This window comes from Lycorma delicatula, chromosome 1 (genome assembly GCF_047948215.1).
Source record: "Lycorma delicatula isolate Av1 chromosome 1, ASM4794821v1, whole genome shotgun sequence".
Lineage (NCBI taxonomy): Eukaryota > Metazoa > Arthropoda > Insecta > Hemiptera > Fulgoridae > Lycorma > Lycorma delicatula.
The window spans coordinates 134,593,773-134,614,436 of NC_134455.1; the positions used below are offsets into that span (position 1 = coordinate 134,593,773).

Here is a 20,664-nt window from a genome sequence, read left to right on the forward strand (position 1 = left end):
TGACTATAAAAAGTGTTTTAGACAAAACTATACTTTAATGAGTCACCTGTCTTTCATACTGGTGAAAAAAAAATTCACTTGCAATTTCTATTTAGAATCTGTTAGAGAGATCTAAATTTAAGACACATCTCTTTGTTCACACTGGTGAAAAGAAATTGTTTATAAAATGTAATGTTTGTCAAAAATCTTTTGGTGTAAGTTATACTTTGAAGATACATTATGAAATTATTCTGTAATTAGTAGATCAAATTATTTATTTATTTACATTTACATTATGAAATATCTGTGTAAACAAAAATGATGGAAATTAGGGTGATTTCTGAAAAGGTACCTGAATATGAAATTATTACTTTATTTAAAAACATGAAACATATTATTAATCAATGTTTACTAAAAATCAACTCTACTATTTCAGAAACAGTGGGGTTTTAAGAGAATTTTTTTAATGCCATCTGCAGAAGTTGTGTGTATAATTTTTTTTTAACACAATTTAATACTATTAGATACTATTTTATACTTGTACTATTTTACATAAACCTAATTTTAATGTATTCTTTAATCCTTCATTATTGAAACTAATAAATTAAATTAAAAAACAAAATGATTTTTAAGGAAAAATAATGTGTTAAAGCAAAATTTTTCCAGAAATCTAGTAATGCAGATGATACAGAGTTATAAAGTTAATTCACTTGAAGTTTATATGAAAAATTAATCACTATTCTAGTAGATGTACTGTTCCATATATAAAGTACTGGTTTAGAACTGAAAATTGAATTGTGTTTTACCAATTATTGTGGATTGTACACAAGTGTTTTTTATACTCGTGTATATATATAGACAAATTATTGTAATAACATAAACATGTTATAAAAACATGTAACGTTATATTTATTTAGTGATGATTCATTGCAATAAAAAAAAAATCAAATAATTTTATACAGTAAACATATGGAAAAATAAATATATATGTTGAAATAAATTTATTTAACCTTGTTAAACAAATCTATTCTTATACTAACTTTCTTCCCCACACATGGAGGGTCTCAGTTTATGAGTCTCTGGGGAGTGGCATCCCCACATCCCGCCCCTGCAGTCCTTTCTTCTAACTCCACACAGGGCTGCAAGTCACTGGACACCACACACACATGTACATCTCACAACACATCTTGGAAGAGACATCCACATACTACACCTGCTTCTCCAAGACCATTTCATTGAACATACCGCTCAAGAGATACTATGAATGTCAACAAAATTCTTCACTTCTGCATCTACACACATGGTGGTGGCCCGAAACTCAAGGTGTAAGCAGTCGTACCGAGGAATGCGTGGCTCTGCAGTGTGAACTGATAATGATGTCCTCCGGGAACTAGGGTGCCCCCGATTGTATGAAGCCCCCACATTGGTGCACGTGCTCTCTGCCTGTGTGGTCTTTTGGATGCCAATACTCATGGGATAGATATGGCAGATGATCAAATTAATTTTACTTGTACAGTGGCTGGTGGTCCACGTAGAAAAACTTCCACCCCAATTGTGGAGCCGGCTGCGGTACTGCTGCAGCAGTTGCAACAAGCAACAAGCTTCGGGAGTCATTCAGCGCTCGAAGGAGGAAATTTCTCCCTGCATCCATCTACGGGGAGTGAGCAAGAAGAAGCCTGAGGCCATGGTTACATCAGATGGCCATAAGTCAGATGAATGGAGATGGACGTCAGGAGTCTTCTCTTAAACGTGTAGTAGTGCTCCCACAGATTCTAAGAATCGGGACTCCAGGGAGGATAGCCCACCCTCAAAGTCTGGTAGACGAACAGACATGGCTGGTTGTACAAACAAATGAAGGAGGGGTGTGTGTAGAGGAGTCGTGGCTGACTGATTGTGCTGATTCCTTACAGGGGTCAGTGAGGGAATTACTGCAACTTTGTTACTCGGAGGTGGTATCAGCCGAGTCAGTTAAGAACCTGGTGACTGTCTTGCAAGAACACATTCAGAGGGTGATCAGCTTGATTAAGATGATGCCTGGAAAGGAGATACCCTTCTCCCACTGATCATCGACCTATGGTTGTGGCATCAACTCAGACAGACGTATGTGGAGTGCTAGAAGAGGGTGCTTCCTGAACTGTGGAGAATCGGGAGCGAAAAATACTGAAAGCACTGGTGGAAGGGGATGAGGAAGGTTTGCACTGGACTTTGAGGTGGCCCTGGAATTGGGCTTACTAGAAGTGTAGAAATTAAAGGTGATCCGCTGCTGTCAGAAGAAGGAGCAGGAAGCCTGTGTACTGGGTTCCAAGAGGCCTTTGGGGTCAGTCAGTCTTAACGGATCTTGTCCAAAAGACATCAATGATTGGGCAGAGCCTAAATGACAGAGTGGTCGCCTCTGAGGGTATGGTATTTCGAGAGATGTTAGAGATTTTCTATCCAGGAGAAGACTGTGTGACAAACAGCGCTGTCATTATGACGCTTGAGGACGTTGAATCAGAGGTGATGTTTGAACAAGTCAAAATGGTGTTGGACAGAGTACGTAAGGATACTAGTGAGGACCTCAGATTCTGTGCCCCCAGTGATGAATTTGGGAACACCCTGAGTAAGATCATCAAAGTTTGGTCTCAAAGAGATAGAGGAGACCTTATAATGAGATTCCCCCTCTTTCTAATTGGAAGTGGTTGGAGGAAGGAGTTCCAATGTTACTTTGATGGCTTACACTGATGATTTGCTTATGATGGTGGCTGGAGTATGGATACTGAGGTACAGGCAGTGGCGAATTACCCAATTCAATGAGTATGTGATTGGCTTCAGCATAGAGGACTGGCCTTAGCCCCTAGGAAAACTTTTGTCCTGATGGTTGCAGGTGGATTCAGCAACTCTGTGACTGTGGAGGGCGTGAGAGTAGAGAGTCTGCTTATGTTTAATATTTAGGAGTGTGGTTCTCTCAATCGAGCCTATTCTCAAAGCATCTGGATGAGGTAAGCGGGAAGGTGGAGCATGTGATAAACAACTTAGGACAACTGATGGAGGTGACGCCTGGTCCTTGGGCCTCGAAATGTAAATTAATGACGGCTGCGGCCACAACAGTTCTGTTGTACGCTGTCCCCACCTGATTTTCAGCCCTGAGTGTTAAGGATGAAAAAAAAATACTAACTTTCTTAGTTACATTTAAAGTAAATGTCTATTTTACATGTTGGCATTATGAAATATTGTCTACCATCAATATTAAAGATAATTATATAGAAAATTATAGAAGTACAGTTTTTATATTCATGTAGGTTTCTGAATAAAATATTAAGCTTATAGGTTTCTAAAAACAAGTATTTTATTGTTCTAAATGATAGGTAGTTATTGCCTTAGACTTTTAATTTTTAATCTTATGTTTAATATCGCACATTCATTACACATCACCATACTATGAGTGGGTGTTGCTTCTTCAAATTCATATTTGCTTCAAACTGTGTTACAAAGTGTCTTCACCAATGCATAGTAAACTAGTTATAGAATGTAATAAAAGGATCAGCACATGCACCAATTTTTTATATTTATGAAGACTCAGGCTTCACCACTAATCTAAGCAGCCTTCTGCCGAATTGTAGTGCCAGTTCAGCCTGAATGAAGGTTAGTGATTGTGTTATATGTTGAATGCCAAAAAACAAGCATTTCAGATGTGAAATAAGGATTTCCTCTATTGACAGAAAACTTTGTGGAGCTATATAAAAAATTACATTTAATAAACCTTGCTTGTTTAGGATTTCAATAATGTGAGACAATGTGAAGTCTGTTCTCATATACAGTGGACTATATAAAATTATTCTTGAATAGTAAAGTAGAAACAAAATATTTTTCCTCTTAACTTAACATATGCCTTTAATATTTAATAGAATATTCATTTTATCAGTGGACAGATATTTATATTTAAAATTTTAATTTTTTAATTAATTTTATTCAGAAACCTATATGAATATAAAGTTTAGTCTTCAATCCTTATAGTGCATTTTTTGTCTTCAGTCATTTGACTAGTTTGATGCAGCTCTCCAAGATTCTCTATCTAGTGTCAGTCGTTTCATTTCAGAATACCCCCTTCATCCTAGATCCCCAACAATTTGTTTTACATATTCCAAATGTTGCCTGCCTGCACAATTTTTCCCTTCTACCTGTCCCTCCAATATTAAACCAACTATTCTAGGATACCTTAATATGTGACCTAAAAGTCTGTTTCTTCTTTTAACTATATTTTTTCAAATGCTTCTTTCTTCATCAATTTGCCGCAACACCTCTTCATTTGTCACTTTATCCACCCATCTGATTTCTAACATTCTCCTATTGCACCACATTTCAAAAGCTTCTAATATTTTCTTTTCAGATACTCTGATCGACCAAGTTTCACTTCCATATAAAGCTATACTCCAGACATATATTTTTAAAAATGTTTTCCTGACATTTAAATTAATTTTTGATGTAAACAAATTATATTTCTGACTTTCGTTTCACCTGTGCTATTCGGCATTTTATATTGCTCCTGCTTCATCCATCTTTAGTAATTCTACTTCCCAAATAACAAAATTCTTCTACCTTCAAAATATTTTTCTCTTCCTATTTTTATATTCAGTGGTCCATCTACATTATTTCTACTACATTTCATCCGTTCATTCTAAATCTTTTTAAGGTAAATCTTTTCTAATGTCAGCTAGAACTACTATAACATCAGGAAATCGTAGCATCTTTGTCTTTTCACCTTGTACTGTTACTCCAGATTTAAATTGTTCTTTAACATCATTAACTGCTGGTTCTATGTCAAGATTAAAAAGTAACAGAGATAGGGAACATTTTTCAGACTCCCTTTTTTATTATGGCTTTTTTTTTATGTTCTTCAATTATTACTGTTGCTGTTTGGTTCCTGTAAATTTTAGCAATTGTTCTTCTATCTATATACTAGAACCCTATTTTTTTTAAAATGCTGAACATTTTATTCCAGTCTACATTATTGAATGCCTTTTCTAGGTTTATAAATGTCAAGTATGTTGATTTGTTTTTCTTTAATCTCCCTACTACTATTAATCGGAATGCTAAAACTACTTCCCTTGTCCCTATACTTTTCCTGAAACCAAATTGGTCTTCTCCTAACACTTCTTCCACTCTTCTGTCAATTCTTCTGTACAGAATTCTTATGTAAGATTTTTTATGTATGACTAGTTAAACTAATTGTTCTGTAATTCTTCACATTTATCTGCTCCTGCTTTCTTTGGTGTCATGACTATAACAGTTATCTAGCTATCATGACTATGCACTAGCTCTTAAATATATTAATTGCATGCTCTCAGCAAATCATAACCTTCCTGCAACAGTGTATTAACTTTTGAACAGAACTTGCTGCTCTCCTAAATCAATTTTATTTCTCAAAAAATTGTATTAATTACATTAATTTCAAAAAGATAACTACTGCCTAAATCAACATTCTGTATGTTGATCAATACTAGGTGGGTAGTGGACACAATTTAGTCACTTATTTTGTGTCTTAATTTTTTTTTGGGGGAATGCTTTCATGTTATCGCTCGGACTAAGAAAGTGTTGTCTAGTTGTCCATAATGTAGCCACAAAGATTGTCTGGTCCCAGATGAATCCTTTCAATCAATACATACCATTTTCATCAGTAAAGAAAGGTTTTATCATCTTTTATTAGTATTAACATGCCAAGTTGATGAGAATACTCAATTTTCAACTTTGTATGTTGTTAACAGCTGATAAGTAATCCAAAAAATATCAACACCAAAGATCACCACTGTAAGCCTGTTTATCAGGGCTGTATAGAGATAATGAACAATAAATTATCAAACTAAAGTATTTCCTCTTGGGAAATGGTACAGATTTAAGTCTACAGAGTAACAAAACAAAACGTAGAGGATGAAAGTTAAGTCATGCTTCTACTTGACTTAAAATAGTATTATGTCCTTCAAACATATAATCACACTTTCTAATGTTTGTTTATTATGTCCCATATGATACTTAACAAATTCAACTATATAGCCTCTCCAGAGTTTTTGACAATTGATGAATCTGTTGGGATGAAATGCCTGTGAATTTCATCATTTCCCAAAAAATTAACAATTTCTTTTACATTTTCACTGTTTAAAAATTCATTTATTAAACAAAAGTAGTGGTTAGCTCAAATAAAATGTGTAGTAATTATGCAAATCTTTACATATAAATGTCTCCTTGATATAAAAATTCCTAATATCAAAAACCAAAAGACAAATCAAAAGAAAGTATACATTAATTACTTTGTCCATGTGTCATCATGAAATCATTACCAAAATGAAGCCAGTTGTTGTGTTATATCTTGTTTGTGTTTGTATATAAAAAAATTAATCTTTTGTTAAACTTTTTTTCTATGTAAATTGTCTACTTAAATAAAATCATCCTTAATGAATTTTGTGAATTGTTTTGTTAAATAGAGCAAAGATTTTATTAAAATTTAAATAGATTTACAACCTACTGGCATTTTGAATTAATTTTGTTTGGGAAAGAACAGATTACACAAGTAAAACCAAATCATATAAATTGTAGAAATAATAAACTAGTATTTTGTATCTAGAGAGATATAGATGTTGCTCGCTAAAGAGAAAATTACTTTCCTGCCGGAAAAAAAAGAGGTACAGCTCCTACCTCAAAATTTAAGTACAATAAAACTATTTTAAGATATTAAATACTTATTGAATTTAGTCTTTATGGTAAAGCCTCAACAACGAATTTATTTATTTTTTATTTCAAACCAGAGAAAATCAAAATGCAGTATGTGTTACTCAGCAGATGTTTAAACATTATACAAACCTGCGATGATTGTGTTTTTAAGTTTTTGATAATTGATTTTTATGTATTCTTCAGCGCTGAATCTAAAAATAACCTTCATTTTTTCCATCCTGTCAGGATTTTCCGCAAATTGAAAATTTCTGAATTTGTAAATAGTTGAAAAATTACAAAAATGTGATACAATAAATTAAATGTAATTTTTTTTTAATAATATATTCACTTTTTTGGCCTCTATTATGCATTTTTATAGCTAAACAAGTGAAAGGTCTGAGTAGTAGGTGTGGGGGGGGGCTCATTGACCTTGTAATTTCTAATGAAAATTGCCACAAAATAAGCCTAATTTCTATCATAATGCATTTTTAAATGAATTTATTTTTATTTAATTAATTTTTATGAGATATGTCATGCCTTTGGAAACCACTCCCCTTTTCACCTACCCTTAATGACAAAGTATGTAAAATACTTATAATTTTTTTCCATGTGTCAAAGTTTCTTTGGATGGTTTGTACTCTGTTTCATGCTTTTTCTTCTATTTTTTATATAGGGTTCATCTTTGTGTAATATCCAGCAATAGTCTACCTTCATCGTAGTGGTCCATTTTCCGTGATACCTCCTTTCCATTTCTTTCAAATTCTGATGAAATTTCTCATCCACCTCTTCCTTAACGGCATCCAGATTTTCAGGAAAATAGTCCACATGTGATTTTAGGAAGTGTGAACCTTCAAACTCATGGAACAGTCTAAATTTTTATACTTCTGCAGCATGTTCTCAACGATTGAATTGAAGTCCGGATCCTTCTTATTATCCAGAAACTTGGTTACTACGTCTTTAAAGACTCCGCAGACTTCTTTTTCTGCAACTTCCATTTGTTTCTCAAAATTACCATCTTTGAGAAGTTTCCTAATGGCAAGACCAGTAAAGACATCCTCTTTTAATTTAGCAGTTAATAAGACTGGAAATATGTCACAGATATACCTACACAGATATTTACCTTCTTTTGATAAGGCTTTGATAAATTGCTTCATCAAGCCTAACTTGATATGCAGAGGTGGAAGGAGAACTTTATTCAGATCTATGAGAACTTTTTGGAGAACATTTTTGGTTCCAGGTTCTAATGAAGCTCTTTTTGGACAATCTTCCCTTATCCAATGATTTTCTCTGTCTCTGTTATCCCATTCACACAAAAAACAAGGAAATTTGTGTATCCTTCTTGCTGTCCTAGGAGCATCAATATTATTTTGAGATCACCACATATAATCCATGTTTGGTTGTCATATTTAATTTTATTGACAGGGAATTCCAAATTATTGTAACTTTCTTTTAAACGGACAGAATATCCGAAGGGTATTGACAGATTCATATTACCATTGTGAAGGAGGACAACTTTGAGGTTTCTTTTCAATGAATCTATTAACAATCTTCAGTCCGTACTTTCACACAGAATATTAAATTGAGTTAAAAGTCCACGTACATCAGTGCAGAAGCCTAATTCCCTGGTTTGCTTTCACTACACCATTGGAACTCTCAAATCTGAATGCTTCTTGTTCACCCTTTTACCACTGTATATCCTTCAATACATGTGTATCAAACGCAGTGGGGTGCCTAAGTTCTGTCTTGATCTCCTATTTTCACCCCAAAACACCCTGAGGTACACTTGTGGAATGAAACCTGTTATATTTCTTTTTTACCTTTCCACTATTAACTTACCACAAATGTAACAAAATTAATCTGCAGAATTTTTGCAGCCTCTTTAAGCCATTTTGAAAACAGAAAGTTTTGCTTTATGGCCGGAAAATATATTTTCCATAGACAAAAACGCGTTTGATTACAGAGGATGGAAAAAAACTCGATTTACGCACACTGGTGGTAAAAAAAGCACTGATAGTAGTACGCACGGTGCATGAGTGGCGCAGATAGCTGTTAATAAACATGTTATATCTTCAACCCAGAACCCCCTCCCAACCTTTTCAGACCACTCAACTGTTTAGCAATAAGCCAAAAAACTAAATTAATTAATTTATTATACAAAAAAAAAGTTTTATATTTATTTCATAGTATCACATTTTCACCTTTTTACAGAATTTGAAATTTGTGAAACAAAAACTCCTGATGAGATGAAATAAATGAAACTTATTTTCAAATTGAGCACTAAATAATATATAGGAATCAATTACCAAAAACTAAAAAACAAAACCATCTCAAATTTGTGTAATTAATTATGGGGAATTTCTTATCAAATTAAATATTTTTCATACTTTACCATTGTAAATATGCTTAGGACCAAGAAAACAGGTTTGGAAAGCAGGTTTGAACAGCGACTGACCAGTGCAAGGTAAAAATTTTTGCCCCCGTTATCAGTGCAGAATCAGTTAGTTTCGTGAGTTATGGTAAGTTCAGTCGACTGAGGATACTCCGTCTGTTAAGACGTGCCTCCCGCGTTTTATTGTGTTTTCGATTGGTTTTTTGGCGTTTTTATTGATTTGTACTTTTGGGAATCTAAGTGCTTTGGATAACGGACATACTTGTAAATTTTTAAGAGATTTGGATGCGGATTTACCTTGTTATTAAGAGTTTTTTATGATTTTGGTTTAAGTGACTATAAGGCATCTTTTTTGGCTTATTTTGGAGACACTAAGTTATGTTTTAGTGATACAGTGTGTTATTTTGTGAGTGAAGACATAAGAGAAGATATTTACATATATTTATCGTGAGTACTTTTTTTTTTACGAAGTTAATAACCAAATTTGAGGTTATATTATAGACAATTTTATTGAAATTTTTCTAAGTTAAACGAACTGGACAATACATGCATATTTCTAACTGGTAAACAACCACTTTACCAACTTTACAAGTTTACTAATTCGTATGAATTTAGTCTGTCCTAGCGAGCGTTATATAGGGGAAATAGTTTTTTTCACATAACTTCTGATCCATAGATCCCAGAACTGAAATTTCTCGACCCAAATTTGATTCACAAATTTTCCTACACCTGACCCCCCGCCAAAAAAAATTTTTTGGAAATTTTTTGGACCTCATTTTTCAACACATACATTTTACCCCGACAAAGAGCTGGAACTTCCAAATCCGCGAATGTTAAAAAGGTGGCCGACTCAAAAGGCAAGAAGCGTTTCAGGCAGGGCTCCTCCGAGGAGGAAGAGTCCAATCCTAATAGTCTAGGTAGCATCACATACCAACTTGGTCTTGTAATGATGGATCTAAAGCAGCACATGGGCCCTGGACTTACCAAATATATTAGCGAGCACGAGCTCGAACTTAAGAAAATTTATATGGGTCTGAAGGCCCTATCTGAGATGTCACCACCACTAAATGTGGTGACACAGGCTACTCAAACCAAGATGTTTTTAATGGAACAGGCAGATATATTAGACACTGAACTTAACCATGAAGAACTAATCGAGAAACTCCCGCAAAGATGGTCCTCACGTGCTTTGGGGAAATTTAAGGCTGTTTCCCTCACAGATTGTCATGGGGATACTTGCCAGTTTGTGGATATCCCAAAATCTAGAAGAACTACGAGTGAACAAATCAAACTTGGTACGATAGCTCATGATGTCACTACCATGGTCACAGACCAAGTAGAGAATGAAATACAAAAGAACAAATATACCATATTCTACGACTCGACTCTAGATGAAAAACAGATGGCCAGATTGTTATTAAAGGCGATAAGGCGAATGCTGGATAAGACAAAAGATGCTACATATATTTTGCCTAGCGGTCCCCATGGTAGTATTATTAAAAAGATTCTAATACACATGAACAGGAATAACGCCTCAATTGTCTCCCTAGTTGTCCCTGGGAGGCTCGATATAAGCCGGACAAGATCCAGATCGACCTCCGGACGACGTGCCACTCCTCCTGTTGAGGGTAGCAAAATAGTCGTAGTGAAGGCACAAGGAAAATCCTTCGCTGATTTACTTAAAACTGTTAAAAACAAAGTAACTAAGGATGAGGCCGGGGAAGTATTGTCCCTTAGGAAAGGCAGAAACGATGAGCTGGAAGTCAGAATCAAGGGTGAAGATAATGCTGCACATTTCACTACCACCCTTCGAGACAGAGCCGCCGAGTTACATGTGGATTTGAGGACAAGAGGGGATCGGCGAGCAGTCGTTCATATAAAAGACCTGGATGACGACACTACGGAAAGAGAGATTAACGATGCTATTGCTGCGGTAGCTGGCTCCTCTGAATTCTTCCGAGTTACATCTATCAGACATGCTTACGGTGACACCCGCAATGCCACTGTAATTACTAACTATAGAACTGCCACTAAACTGATCGCCAGCAGAATAAAAATAGGCTGGGTACACTGTCGTGCTTATATCCGCACAGAAAATGACAAGTGCCAGAGATGCTGGGCATCTGGGCATAGGAGTATAGATTGCAAAGGTCCCGACAGACGAAACCTCTGTTACAACTGTGGCGGTGCGGGTCATCAAATCCGGGAATGTCGGGAGGCGACCAAATGTTTGAATTGTAGTAGTTCAGAACACAGAACCGGGAGTCCTGATTGCAAGAAATGATCAGGTTCTTACTGGTGAATAACAACAGGAGCCTCCTTTCTAGCGACCTGGTTGAGGAAATCGCTGTTAGAGGAGACTATGATTTTGTGGTAGCAACGGAACCTAATGTATACGCTGCGGCTAGGACGCAGTGGGTGTCGGATATGGCCGGAGACGTGGCTATCCGTAGGATTACAGGCAGTAGGGGGTACGGCCTCTATTATAGAGCCGAAGGAGTGGTGGCCGTTGAACTTGACAAATACATAGTCTTTGGAGTGTACATCAGCCCGAATATAACATTAGCCAATTATAATAATAGGATAATTCAGCTTCAGCGAATTGCGATACAGTCTCCCAAGAAGGTTATGATTTTGTGATATTGGGTGACTTTAACTGTAGAACGGTCGCAGCGGGTGTGGGGTCCTCCAATGCGCGAGGGGAGGTGCTGGAGGACTTCCTGGCGGCCACTGGAACAGTATGTCTCAATGACGGTACCCCCACATACAGTGCTAGGGGTCATGAATCCGTTCTCGATTTGGTGATCGTGGATGGTGAAATGGCCCCTGATTCGGTTACGGCTCAAGTCTTGGATGTAGAGTCTGGGAGCGATCATCTGGTGGTCTCCCTGGTTATTGAGGACGCTGTTGAAGCCCCTACTGTGCTTCAACCTACGTCTAGACTAACAGAATGGCAGGTTAACAGAGTCGTCGAAAGAGCGGGGCATAGGATCAGAGGGGAAGTAAGACCTAACCCGGAGGCTCTACAAGAGATAATTATGGACGAGATTAAACAATTGCCTGGTACTATTCCCAGACACCACCCAGTCTACTGGTGGAACTCCGAAATTGCAGAGCAAAGGATGATTCTCCAAAGATGTAGAAGGACGGCTCAAAGGTACAGAACAAGGATGGGTCTTACTGCTGAAAGTGAACGGGTGATGAATGATTATAGAGCGGCACGAAGGAAATTAAATTTTATGATCAAGAAAGCCAAAAAAGAAAAATGGAGGGATCTGTGTGGGGAGCTGGACGCCGACCCCTGGGGACGCGCCTCTCAGGTTGTCACTAAACATCTGGGAAGACGTCTGCCAACGCTTAATAAAGAGAAAGCGACTCAGCAGATGATGGTGCTCTTCCCACGGGAAGAGGAAGCGAGGACTGGGGTGGTCCTGTGTGGAGGTGGCAGATTCACACAGGACGAAGTGACTGTTGCTATCAATAAACTTAAGGATAAAAAGAGCCCTGGTCCCGATGGAATCCCGTCTGCGATTATTAAGGGCCTGATGAAGCGTATCCCGTGGGAAATGACCGATATAGTTAGTTACGGATTACAGCACCGTTTGTTTCCCGACTGCTAAGGCGTCCAGGACGGTCTTTTTGCCCAAACCTGGTGCAGAGATGGGCACCGAGACATTTCGTCCCATTAGTGTCATCAATAACATGGGCAAGGTTGCCGAAAGGCTGGTGGCGGACAGATTAATTGAGGAACTAGAAGACCGAGATAGCCTGCATCAGGAACAATATGGTTTTCCGGAGGGGCCGTTCCACTGTCCAAGCGATCAGAAGAGTAGTTGACTGGGCGGCAGAGGTTCGGCAGGGCACATGGCGTACCAGAAAAATTCCTCTTGTAATACAATTGGACATCAAGAACGCATTTGGTTCCTTGGTCAGCAATTATGCGTGCGCTTACCAGGTTAAATATTAGCGATTACCTCCTAAATCAGGTAAACTGTTACTTGAATAACAGGGTGACAGAGTTGTCCACGTTGGAGGGTGTCGAGAGATATCGGATCTTCGGGTGTGTCCCGCAGGGATCCGTTCTGGGTCCCTTATTATGGAACGTATTCTACGATGAAATACTCAGATTGGATTACCCAGATGGAGTCAAAGTTATTGCATACGCTGATGACGTGGCGGTGTTGGTCGAGGACAGGGAAGTGGATGTTGTAGAGGCCAAGGCCAATCTCTCCTTACGACTAATTGATGACTGGCTGATAAGCAACAATATGGAGGTGTCCCCCGTCAAGAGCAAGTGTATCCTGTTCACGGGGAGTCGGAGACTTCGTGGAGTCAATGTCAGGATCCGGGGGGCCAATGTCAGGAGCCGAGGTCAATAGTACCAAATACTTAGGCGTAATAATTGATAAACATCTGAAGTACGGTGGACATATTGAGTCCGTATGTAAACGCGTGGTGCCCACCATTAAAGCCATTAGGGGCTTGTTCGCTGGACGCTCCATACCTAGGGCCTCTATAAGAAGATTGATTATGTCGGTAATGGTATCTTCTGCATTATATGCGGCTTCTGTATGGGCTGAGGCTATGAATATTCAACGTAATAGAGGGAGGTTGCAGAGTATGCATAGGATGGCTCTTCTGGGGGTGGTATCGGGATATCGCACCATGTCATACGATGCTTTGTGTGTCCTAGCGTCGGTCCCGCCTATAGATCTTCAGGTCAGGGCAAGAAGGCTCACGGAGGAGGGTCACAGCAAGGATGAAATAGAGGCAGTCACAAGACAAGAGTGGAAAGCCAGGTGGGCCGGCTTGTCGGTGGCTGCTTGGACCAGGCGCCTGATTGGTGACCTGGACGCCTGGATAGACCGTCGACATGGAGAAATGGACTTTTACACTACTCAGCTCATGACGGGACACGGCTGCGTCTGCCAATATCTTAATCGAATCGGTAAGCGGGAGACCTCGAACTGCGATTACTGCCCGGGCATAGATGATGCAGAACACACGATTTTTGAGTGTCATAGGTGGGCACAGTTCAGATTTGTATCGGGTATAGACAACTTGACGGCAGATAACCTGGTTGAATGGCTGTTAGCCAATCAACAAAACTGGGATAGATTCAGGAGTTTTGCGGGCACCATTCTCCGTATTAAAGAGAGGGAATCAAGGGGACGCGAACAATAGTGTCGTCGGTGCGGGGTAGGGCGGACAGCCTCGTCCCGAAGGGCCAGCATGCTGAGGTGTGCTGGTTTCGATGAGGGGGCGGGGACTTTTGGGAGTCTTTGTCAATATGTGGGGAAAATAAAAAGACCTAGTCCCGGCTGGTGGGGCTGGTCTCCTAGGGCTTGCGCTCATGGGGTTGGCTCCGCCAGTTAGAGGCAATGGCATAAAGACCGAGACCCGGTCCCTGTTGGGGGGGCGTGGAACGGCATAGCCGGGCCATGCTGCCTCGTGGCAGGGATTAGAGGCAGGCGCATTAAGATCCGACACCGGGGGGGTTGACCTGCCGTGCCGGGCGTACAGCCGGCGGGTGGGGAGACCCCCTTAGAGTTTATGGACACGTCCCTGGGCAGAGTATACTTAACTGGATGTCCTGCCCAGGGATGTAGGGGAAAAAAAAAGAAGATGCAATCTGTTGTGCAGAGAGAAGTTAGGGTTATACTTTTGTGGAGAGAGTGTATAATAGTCAGCAGAATCAGCCCTTTCCCCCCCCCCCCCCTACTCACCCCGACCGGATATCCATCTAAGTCGGGGAGAGTGTCCTTCTACTCAAAGGGGGCGTCCCCCACCCACCGGCTTTACATCCGGCACGGCAGGTTGGCCCCCCCGGTCTTGGATCTTTTGTTTTATTTTTATTTTTTGCCTGCCTCTAATTCCCCGCGTTAGGGCCAAGGTCCGGCGATGCCGTCCCCCAACCCTTCCGCAGGGAACCGGGTCTCGGTCTTTACGCCTATGCCTCTAACCGACGGTACCCACCCCACAAAGCGCCTAGATGCCCGCAGGGAGACACACCGCCGGCCGGGACTCGGTCTTTTCTTTTATTCCCATCTCCCCTTTCGCAGGAACCCGCATACCAGGGCATACGGGCCCTCCACGGAGAGACTGTCCACCCTTCCCTACTTAACTTAATCACAGTCTACCGCCCTCTTCTTCCTTAGTTCTCAGGATCTCTCCAGCAAACCTTCTGAACCAGTCCCAGTTCTCTTGATTTTGTACCATCCAATTAATTAGATTATCCGGTGTTAATCGATTTGTTAAAATTACCCTCCTGTTTTCAGCCCATCTAGGACATACAAATAATATAGTGTGCTCTGCATTATCTGTTTCCTCACAATAAACACATTGGGGTGTGTCCCTTTTTCCAATTCTGGCTAGGTACCGCCCGAAAGATCCATGCCCCGATAATAACTGTGTCATATAGAAGTCAACGTTTCCGCGTCTACTTCCATACCACCTACCTATATCAGGGATTAGTCTTCTAGTTCAATCCCCGACTCTTGAGCGTGACCATTCCAACTGCTATTCTTGCTCCAATTGAGCCGCTATCTCGTCTTGTGGTAGTCCCTCATATCTAAGCATCCTGCTTTTAATCTGCAGGTCTATTGGCAGTACCTCTGTTATTACGCAAAGCGCGTCATAGGACACCGTTCTGTAACTAGCGGCCACCCTCAACAGTGCAAGTCTATGCGCGCTTCTCAATTTTCCTTTATTCCGTTTAATACTAATTCTATGTCCCCAAACCGGGGCCGCGTATAATATCATTGATGTTGTTGCAGCAGTTATTAATTTCCTAGTTTCTATTTTTGGTGTTCCATGGTTCTGGAAGAGTCCTCTCAGAGCTTTGACCATTGGAGTGACCCTACTACATATCATATCGATGTGTCTGCTAAATCTCAAATTTTTATCGAGTATGACTCCCAGATATTTTGCTTCATTGACTTGCATAATTGGCTCTCCTCTGATATTCAAATTTATACCTCTAATAGGTCTTCTGCCGTAAAGGGCAATACAACTGGACTTCCCTGGGGCTATCTGTAGTTGGCTTCTTTGTAACCATTCATCTATAATTCCTAATGCCAGATTGGCTTTGCGTTCTAAGTTATCTACATTCCTATCCTCAATGAGGATTGCTATGTTATCAGCATAGCCAATTGCAGTAACTCCTTCAGGATAATTCAGTCTGAAGACTGCGTCATAAAAAATGTTCCACAAGGTTGGGCCCAGCACAGAACCTTGAGGAACGCCACCAAACATCTGGAAAACTGCCTTACCTTCCAAAGTTTTGATCTCAAGAAACCTTTGATGTAGATTAGTGATTAACTTGATTTATTAGATATTCGCTTATTCGCATCTCATCCAATGCATCAATTATAGATGACCAGGGTACTGATCCGAACGCGTTCCTAATGTCCAGCATTATCACTAGGGGGGTTTTCCTGGTCCTCCAGGTACCGCTCCTGCTATTTAAAGCCCAATTTTTAACTTTCTCTAAGACATTTATGGTAGATCGGCCTTTCCTAATCCATATTGTTGTGGATGTAGACAGCCCTTTTCCTCAAGCTCTGCCCTAAGCCTACCTTCTATCAGACTCTCAACCACCTTTCCCATATTATTAATAAGAGTAATCGGCCTATATCCATTATTTACCCCCGCCTTGGGTATAAAAACCTTCCTGGCTGCTTAGCAGCCAGGAAAATTACAGTTTTGTAGACCATAACTAGCCAAATCCACAATTTCCCAGGGTATTATTCCTGCTATAGTCTTGATGATGGCCGCAGGTATGCCATCCGGCCCTGGACTTTTCCGGTTTTTTAACTTTTTAATGGCCTCCATTACCTCTTGTTCTGTGAATCTGCCACCTTCACAAACAATTGTTTCCCTATTCAGATTTTCAGGTCCAGGGAAAAGAATCCTAACTTGTCGTTCCGCTTCCTCCTTACTCAACGTTGGCACCTGTCTACCTAGCCTTTTGGTAATTATCTTAAAAGCTTTCCCCCAAGGGTCAGTGTCAAGTTCGTTACAGAGCTCTTGCCATTTATTCCTCTTAGATTGCTTAATGAGAAAGTTAAGCTTTTTCCTGGCCTGTCTATAGTCTTGGGCAGCACGTCGACTTTCTTCATCGTTACTATTCCTTGCTCGCAACCTCTGAGCAGTTCTTTTGTGACACTGCATGATTTTCCTTTGGTCTTCGATTTCTCTGGTCCACCAGTACACCGGATGATATCTATTACCGGACTGCGGTATGTTAGCAATTTCCTCTTTGATTATTTCTTGAAATTTCTCCGGTTCTATGTTTTCACAGTTCCTAATCCTATTTGCCGCATTATTTGACACCCGGTGTATCTGGAAATCCGTTAATCTAGAGATAATATTATCCTGCCTTACCCGCCTTGGACAATCTCTGATGTTAACCAATACGGCCTTGTGATCACTACCAGTTTCTTCGGTAAGGACAGCAAACTCGACGGTATCTGCTCTAAACCTACTATCCACAATTACCAGGTCTATTGTTGATTGGTGACCTCTTGCGCTGAATGTAGGAGCCCCATCATTTATACAGCACGCACCCGTAACCTCCAACAAGTCCTCGAGAATTCTACCTCTAGCATTTGTAGAATTGGCACCCGCTACAGTAGTTTTACAATTAAAATCTCCAAGCACTACCACTCTTTTCCGCGATCTGGTCATGATCTGCTGTAGGTTAAATATCTGGTTTTGATAAAACTATAGTGCAATTGGGGCTGATGTATGTACCCGCAATAATCGTGTCACTTAATTCAATAGCCATTATTCCGTCTTCTCTGCTGTACAAGTTATAATCCACTCTATCGAATATTCTTCTGATGGCCACAGCCCCATTCCTGTCGGGTATCCATTGACCTCTGGCAGCCGAATACACATTAGGCTCCGTAGACACCAGAAAGTCGAAATTGTATCTTGTGGCTATTTCCAGCGTCAGGTCTCCTGAGAGTAGGCTTCTATTATTATTACTTAATAATATTTGACTAATATTATTGACTAATATATGACTTGATATTTAACAGTTTCTTCTTCATAACGGTGTAAGCGTCTATGAAGCAACACCATAGCCACCATCCCCCATGAGACGAGCAGCCCCATTATGTTTTGATATAACTTTGCATCGTTTCTAAATACGACTGTCATGAATGCTGCCATGAAGCATCAACATTAGTAATTTCTCCTCTGTATCACAAGTAAGTTGGGCGTAAATACTCGCGTATCCCTTTCGATTTTGTAACATTCGCCGAACTGATGGTTTTTTTAATTTCTGTGTGTGTAATTTCTACTGTCTCAATCACACGTGGCATTTTAAACCTTGCATTCAGTTTTAACTTGGCTTCGTTCAGCTCATCTGTATTTTGGGGGAAGTAGGCTCAGTCACTTCCTTTTGCCGTTATTTTATTTAAAACGTAATGAAGTTTTACTAATAGTATTCTGGTGTACGCCGAAATCTTCATTCGCACCAGTCTGAAATCCAGGGTTGGTGAGGTACCGAAAAAAAATTTTTGTCTTCTGTTTCGGTGATGGGATCCTCCTCTTTTATTATAAGATAAAAAATGTTCGCTTAAGTGATCAACTGTTGCTTCATAAAAGCGGAGTAGTTCTTGTATGTACTTGGACCGATAGATCGCCGAATTCTGTAATTTTTCCATTCCGAAAGTTCATAAATGCAGCCATGATATTTAAAAGGTTGGTCTGGAGGTACTTTAAAAATTAAACAGTAATTTCGTTTATAAGTATTTTGTTGGAGTAGTAGGAGTGTGGTGGGGATTAACAGTGAGTGAGCAGTCACGGACTGGCTGCCGTGGACTGCAAACGTATGTCAATCTTAAACAGATGTGTGTAAACGTAGTATTAAACTTAAACTTATGTTAAACTTTTATACTGTATACTTTATATTTACTGTCATCTCAAGCCTAAATAAACTGTGGAACTTAAACGAGTGAATCTTATTTCACCTGCATTTTTAAACTATAAACATGGTGACCCCGACGTGATACTTTTAAACGTTCAGTTTGATTATCAGTGAAAATTAAACGTGATTATTGTAAACAAAGGTCTTTTAAACTTATTAATCCTAATAAGTGAATTAATTAAACAATAATTTAAGTGTTAAACGAACTGAGTGAAAGAGCGATTACTAAACGAAAGCTTCATCGTATGCAGCGAAACCTCATATTATTGAATGATTTACAAATATTTTGTGACAAGTTTATGACTGTGAGTATTGTACATTATTTTATTAAACATTTTAACACCATAAACTTTAATGATCTACCAATTTAAACTGGCAATTGTGCATATGAGATCAGCTGAACCATCTGTATCAACTTTTAATACGCACGCATGAGATCGCCGTTTCAACATTTTACATGAGTGTTGTTTACGCCATTGCGTAAAGTAGCGTTTATTCCAATAAATTCAAAGTTAGGGTTGGATCTTGTAGTTGCAACAGGCTTAGCCCACCGGGTTGGTCTAGTGGTTAACGCGTCTTCCCAAATCAGCTGATTTGGAAGTCGAGAGTTCCAGCGTTCAAGTCCTAGTAAAGCCAGCTATTTTTACACGGACTTGAATACTAGATCGTGGATACCGGTGTTCTTTGGTGGTTGGGTTTCAATTATCCACACATCTAAGGTATGGTCGAACTGAGAATGTACAAGACTACACTTCATTCACACTCATACATATCATCCGCATTCATCCTCTGAAGTATTATCTAAACGGTAGTTATCGGAGGCTAAACAGGAAAAAGAAAGAAGATACTGGGCACAAGAAAATCGTATGCAGCTACACCAGCGTCCGTTGCACAGCCAGAAAGTGACCGTATGGTGTGCTATGTCATCTTACGGTGTTATAGGACCTTATTTTTTTGAGGATGATAACGGTCTTGCGATTACAGTGACGTTGGCTCGTTATGTAGCCATGCTTGAAACCAAGCATGGTTTGTGGAACAACAAAAGAGATTTCCACCAATTCTTAGCACAGCCTGGTTTCAACAAGTCGGAGCAACGTCACATACTGCACGAATATCGATGGCAGCTGTACGCCGATTGTTTGGACAACGTGTCATTTCACGAAATGGTGACATTAGATGGCCTCCCAGATCGCCTGATCTCTCAGCTTGCGATTACTTTGCTTAAAAGCAAAGTGTTCCACAGTAGACCTGCTACAACGGAAGAACTGAAGGCAAACAACCGAGAAGCAATTGCGGAAATTCCAGTTGAGATGTTACGTCAAACCATGAACAATTTAACGAAGAGACTTCGTGAGTGTTTACGTAGCAGGGGAGGTCACCTGCAAGATGTCATGTTTAAAAAATAAACTAAAATGTATGTATCCTAAAATGGCAACATTTGTACAATTACATGAAATAAAATTCATTTTCTAAAAAAAATTTTTCATTAACGTTATTTAATTTCCCGTTTCTTTGAATCTGTATAAGGATAAATGACAGAATTCTTAACGAAAGAATGGCGGATTCCCGAGGTATGACCGATCTCATGCAGCAAAGTGTTAAAGATGTTTGTCCCACCCGCCTCTACTTTTCCTTCGCAATCGTAACTTTGTTTCGTCTAGGTGGATCTGTATGGGTG

At 39.5% G+C, this 20,664-nt stretch overlaps 1 protein-coding gene across 1 annotated transcript in view; it reads left to right on the forward strand.

Moving 5' to 3' along the window:
• LOC142317647 (uncharacterized) overlaps positions 1-20,664 on the forward strand; it is a 134,286-nt gene that overhangs the window by 32,048 nt on the left and 81,574 nt on the right. Inside the window, exon 6 of the mRNA XM_075354202.1 lies at positions 10,089-11,054. Coding sequence (XP_075210317.1) covers positions 10,089-11,054 — 966 coding nt within the window. The remainder of the gene's footprint in view (positions 1-10,088; positions 11,055-20,664) is intronic.